The sequence below is a fragment of the Teleopsis dalmanni genome, chromosome 2, assembly GCF_002237135.1.
Source record: "Teleopsis dalmanni isolate 2A chromosome 2, ASM223713v2, whole genome shotgun sequence".
NCBI lineage: Eukaryota > Metazoa > Arthropoda > Insecta > Diptera > Diopsidae > Teleopsis > Teleopsis dalmanni.
The window spans coordinates 187160384-187166209 of record NC_051847.1 but is presented as its reverse complement, the minus strand read 5'-3'; the positions used below and the strand labels follow the sequence as shown (position 1 = coordinate 187166209).

The following is a 5826-nucleotide window of genomic DNA, read 5'->3' as shown; positions in this document are numbered from 1 at the left end:
GTAACTACGACATCTAATATAAAAAAGTAAAAAAAAAATATAACGTAAAAAAATAAAATGGGTATAAAAAGTATAAAAATAAAAAAAAAATTAACAAAGTAAAAAAAAAAGGATAAAAAAAATATAAAAAGTAAAAAAAACATATAAAAAATGAAATAAAAACAAAAAAAAATATGCAAAAAATATATAAATAAAATTATATAAATAAAGGAATATATATAAAAATATAAATTAAAACTAATAAACATATAATAAAAAATATAAATAAAAATATAAATAAAAAAATATAATAAAAAACAACATATAAAAAAAATATAAATAAAAAAAATATAAATAAAAAAAATATAAATAAAAAAAATATAAATAAAAAAAATATAAATAAAAAAAATATAAATAAGAAACAAAAATATAAATAAAAAATATCTAAATAAAATAAAATTCAATAAAAAAAAAATGAATAAATAAAAGAAATATATAAATAAAAAAATATTGATACAAAAAAAATAAATGAAAAAAATATAAATAGAAATATAAAAAATAATATAATATAAAAAAAATATAATATAAAAAAAATATAATATAAAAAAAATATAATATAAAAAAAATATAATATAAAAAAAATATAATATAAAAAAAAATATTTTTGTTAAATATAATACATTTTCACATATATTTATATTATCTTATCTTCCATAAAGTTCTTGGTATGCAAGCTTATGCTAAATATATATACATTTTGTTGTCTTCTGGCGTTCTTGCTATATATTCTCTTTCGATGAGGTTTTCGATCCTTTTCTTAATAAACATAGGCGATGGCAGGAAACGTTTTTTAAGCTGTGACGTGACGTCGACAATGAGTTCATTATGCGCCATCCGTTTTCTCGCTTTCATTATTCGTACTATAGCTGAATCAATTTCATGTTTACGATCTTCGTCAACTTTATCACGTATTTGTCTACGATCGGCCTCCTTCTCATCTTTTGCTGCAACATTTAGAATTTTTATTTTGGTGTTTTTATGTGTAAAAGCGTCATTAACATAAAACTCATCGGTTGGATCAATATTTTCCGTTTGAGTTTTCGATCGCCGTGCAAGTATGCGCTGCTTCTGCATGCATAAAGATTCCAATGACCGCAATAAGTTTTTTTCAGGTATATCTGTTTCTTGCTGAATATCTAAATATGTCAGAACCTGACGATTGTTGAAGAGCATCAAAATAGACATTTGATGTGTAGATACTTGCAATAAGTGCTTTCTGCGTTTTTGTGGTGTTGTAGAGTTTACGGCGCATATGGAATCGTCTTTTTCATGATCAATCTTTTGTCCATAAAATTCGGCATTAATAAAAGCATTACCCAATTGAGGTTGCAGTACTAACTTTCGGTTCGAACGCTGATTCAAAAAATATATTTTAAAATATTCAAACGCTTCGCTAGCTGCCAATGGTAAATTACAGTTTAAATTCGCTGCGTTTATAGGCCAGAATCCCATTGTCAGTACTCGGATTTCCAATTCAACTTTTGGCAGTGATAAATTGCTTTTATTTACATGATCTTTAAATTCTTTGATTATAGTATTTGAAGCAGACATATCTTTGAGCATTTTATCCAACTTTAAAGTATATTCATATCCATATTCAATTTTTAATTTGGAAATCATATTCTTCTCGAATTCATAGGAAACATATTTATTTTGAATTAGCCGTTTGGCTAAATGTATCTGATAGTACCTTTCGAAAGCATCCTTTTCTTGTAATAACTTAAATAAGAACATTGTTTCGTCCAACACTTTCTCAAATTCTTGTTCAGTGATTAATTTAGCTCCTGTTGCGAGTTTATTATTAATGAAAAGCGATAAACATTCTGGTGATTTCTTATTTAAAATAATAAAATGTTCAATAGCAGTAGAAATACGTAGCTTAATTTCCACATCGTCATTGAACGAATAATGTACTAATTCATAGAATTGCTTTTTTAAATTTAATATTTTTTGAATAAACGTTATCGGACTAATTATATTCATTTCTTCTTCTATCACTAGTTTCCGTCCTTCATCAAGTAAGTATGCAGACATTGTGTCAGCGATAACATTTAGACCTTCTTCATTATACTGAGAAAACACTTCATACAATGTGCGAAGATCATCCATTTTTGAATTTTCGATCATATAGGCAAGCCCAAAAGTTTCCATTTCGGCAATGCTTTGCATATGCTTTTTAATTAGTTCATCTTTGATTATTTTCACAATATGTGGTTTAGTACTTTCCTTCAAATATAGAACAGTACGATTTGATTCTGCTTGTATGTAGGCATTAACTTCTTTTAAATAAATGCATGCATTATTTCCTGCAAGCAATTCTTGCGATTTCAATTTGTAAAATGACTCTGATTTTACTAAAAACGGCTTTTCAATGATTTCCTCATATAATGAATGAGAGTTGAAATCCAATGATAAAAGCATTTGGCATACGTTTTTCATTAATAAATGATTAATTACTTCACCGCATCGTTCGATTTGTATCATTTCCATAATGCAATCACTTAAAACATTTTTTAATTTTGTATATTTTATAATTTCATCTCTAAACAAAATTAATCCCAAGTTGAAAACATTTTCTAAATTTTCTTTTTCAACATAAACATGATCCATGTACATTAATATATCACGTATCATTAACATTGAAGTCTTATGATCGTTCCACTCTTGATTCAGTTTAAATAAAAAATTGTTGTTTATATTTTTTATTAGACATTGCCGTACGCTTTGCTTCAGGTGCTCAGATATTACTTCACGTACTCCAGAATACAGACGATTTCCTTGGTTATAAAGAATCATATAATGTGCGTTCCGATATAATCGTTCAAATGAAAACTTTGATTTGCTCTTTTTCTGAATCATCTGCATGGCATTTTTTAGACTAGCCCATAGAGTTTCTACACTTTGTTCAACCCCAGAGGAGTAAAAGCTGCTGCCGTGTAAATACATTGTTTTAGTATGGCACAGTGTCTTTCTTACAATAATAAAGAAATTTAATTAAATATAATCTTTTAAAATTGTCTTTACTTATTTACTGTAAACTTGATTTAATTGTTGATAAATTTGATACAGACACAACAAATTTTTATCGAAATAAAAAGTCATTATATATGCTCTAAATTAGCGTTTTGTTTTATTATACTAAAAACAGATTGTATTAAGCTTTTTTAGTTTTTATAAATAGGCACTTCCTCCGTTTCACTTTTTCTTCCTCCGGCCACTAAAAATTTGGGGTTTCTAAAATTCTATTTGAAAAGTTTTCTTGAATGCCGATAGTCAACATTTGCAAAATTCACAATAAAGCAAATGTTCACAATAATATTGATTGAACAATATTCAAAAAATAAACGAGTCAATAGTACACAAAACTTAAGATCAAGTTCAAACAGCCAAATTTCCTAAATTTCGTAAAAATGATATTAAGTTAATTTCGCAACTGTTCATACTGCCCCAAATTAAGGCAATCATATGTTTTTTGTTTACAAATCGAATATTAAAAATTAAATGCTCCAAAGACCATTTGAATCTGGGAAATTTTAAAAAAAGACATAAAAGTTTCAAATTTCTCTCAAATTATATCGGTATATATCATAACATCTATTTCACACGAAATATACTCTCTACAAAAAAAAAATAAAACATCTGAAAAATTTTGATATTACTCGTTTTTGGCAGCTGCGAAGTGTGACCACATATTCCACATACGTGCACATAATTCAAGTAAATTAAAATTTGTGTAGTTTGAATAATACTTTGTATTAGATAATTAATACAAGTTTGAAAATTAAAATGAATTAAAAGCAGTGTTAAGAATACAGAAAATTTCGAAATTTCCTTTTATAACAAAATTAAAAACAGTTTAGAATATTTATGCGTTAATAAGTATAAATTTGTTAGTTAGTTGCTAAGTTACAAATTTAAAGTACTTTTTAAATATACATTTTTCATGTATTCCTATATATTTTTAAAAAATTTATTTTACACAATTTTTAAATACAGGCAGAAATCAGTCATTTACTTCTCATTTGTGATTTTTGACTCAAATCAGTCATTTGAAACCTGTGTAAACAACATATAAGATGTTTGCCCACTTCGTAATTAGTCGTTTAGTTAGAGAATGTATTGTTTTTATTTTTTGTTTTTGTCACATTTCGGAGCTATCGCATAGACCTATTGTGCACTCATTTTACGTTAATTTTTCGTGTGATATATATGTTAGTACTGAGTTTGATGTAAAAGTTACTTTAATGAGAACCTTTTAATACGTCGGTTGTGAAATTATGGAATCCTAAAAATCACAATTTAATTATAATTAAAATATAATTATAAAAAATTAACAAAAACTTTTTGTTAATCTTATTAATAAAAAAAAATTTAATAAAATTATTTACAAATTTGTGTAAATTCATGTTTGCATTAAATGGCAACACCGTACAGTATACACAAAATATTTCGTGGTAATCTAAATTTTTTTTATTGAAATGACGTTTAGTTCGTGTCATTTTTTATGTTATATTTTGGGTGTATCGTTCACACTGAGCGCAGAGGATTATAAATGAATATTAAAGGCATTATTAAATAATTTTTTATATATATAAATTATGTGTTTATGTAAATATTAAATAAAAAAGTGCAATGATAAATGAACGGTTATAAGGACGCCCGGTATTGAATATAAAAGAGGAGTAAGAAAAACAAATTACACAAACGAAAATAAGACAAAACATAAGCAACAATTCGTCACAGTCATTTTTTGAGAAGTATTCGTCATAGTGGTAAAAGCAGAAGTTTTACATTCTTCGAAAGAGCAAACTAAAGTGTAGCAAATATAGCAATAGACGCAGTAGAAGTAGCAGTACCAATGAACACGCTTTCCGCGGCAGCAGCGAGGCCGTCACCTTCAGATGAAAATGTCGGTGGGGGTGGTGATAATGATGCAAGTTCTAGACGACAAGCAACGCGTGTCTTTAAAAAATCCTCTTCAAATGGCAAAATCACAGTGTACCTGGGCAAACGAGATTTCGTTGATCACATAACACATGTAGATCCCATCGATGGTGTTGTATTTATAGATCCCGAATATGTTAAAGATCGCAAAGTATTTGGACAAGTGCTTGCCGCTTTTCGTTATGGTCGGGAAGATTTAGATGTGTTAGGTCTCACATTTCGAAAAGATTTATACCTAGCGCACGAACAAATTTATCCAGCACCAACACCAGAACGTCCGTTAACGCGCCTACAAGAAAGGCTCATTAAAAAATTGGGCCCCAATGCATATCCTTTTTATTTCGAAGTTCCTCCTTACTGTCCGGCTTCAGTGTCGTTACAGCCAGCGCCAGGTGATACAGGCAAATCATGTGGAGTCGATTATGAGCTCAAGGCATTTGTGGGTAAGTGCATAATTAAAGTACAATAATAATACTTTTTATTTTTTATTTTATTTTTATTTTTTTGTTTTTACTTTTTTTATTACTTGCAAAGTATCAAAGTCAAGTTTACATAACTTTAGAATCCAATATCTATAATATTAGTACTAATATTAAAAGTTAATAAATGCAGGTCATCACCAAAGTCAAACTCATTTGCTAGATTGTTGATAGTACTTGCCCCCGACCCCCAAATTAATTAATAAATTTTGACGTCGGAATTTTTCATCAAAATCGCCTTGCAGTTCAACTTGATCGCTTCATGTGATGCTGTCGTTACATATTGCTTTTCTGCTGCTTGGCTTTGGATGTGTTTCTGATGAGTTGTCAACGTTTGCAGCGAAATTCACAGCATTTTTATGGC

At 27.8% G+C, this 5826-nt stretch overlaps 2 protein-coding genes across 2 annotated transcripts; one reads left to right on the top strand and one right to left on the bottom strand.

The window, feature by feature from the left end:
- Window positions 1–687: 687 nt before the first annotated feature.
- Window positions 688–3286, bottom strand: LOC119684150 (cullin-3-like). The gene is made up of 2 exons (XM_038098116.1): window positions 3072–3286; window positions 688–3010 (listed from the first exon to the last, which is right to left on the bottom strand). Exon 2 carries the CDS (start codon window positions 2983–2985, stop codon window positions 715–717), a length of 2271 nt encoding a protein of 756 aa, XP_037954044.1. The 5' UTR covers window positions 2986–3010; window positions 3072–3286; the 3' UTR covers window positions 688–714.
- Window positions 3287–4430: 1144 nt separating this feature from the next.
- On the top strand, window positions 4431–5462 carry LOC119680247 (beta-arrestin-1-like). The gene has a single exon (XM_038092966.1). It carries the CDS (start codon window positions 4898–4900, stop codon window positions 5450–5452), a length of 555 nt encoding a protein of 184 aa, XP_037948894.1. The 5' UTR covers window positions 4431–4897; the 3' UTR covers window positions 5453–5462.
- The last annotated feature ends 364 nt before the right edge of the window (window positions 5463–5826 follow it).

Bases quoted from the DNA above. Each gene is read 5' to 3' on its own strand.
- LOC119684150 (XM_038098116.1), bottom strand. From the start codon at position 2,985: ATGTATTTACACGGCAGCAGCTTTTACTCCTCTGGGGTTGAACAAAGT.
- LOC119680247 (XM_038092966.1), top strand. From the start codon at position 4,898: ATGAACACGCTTTCCGCGGCAGCAGCGAGGCCGTCACCTTCAGATGAA.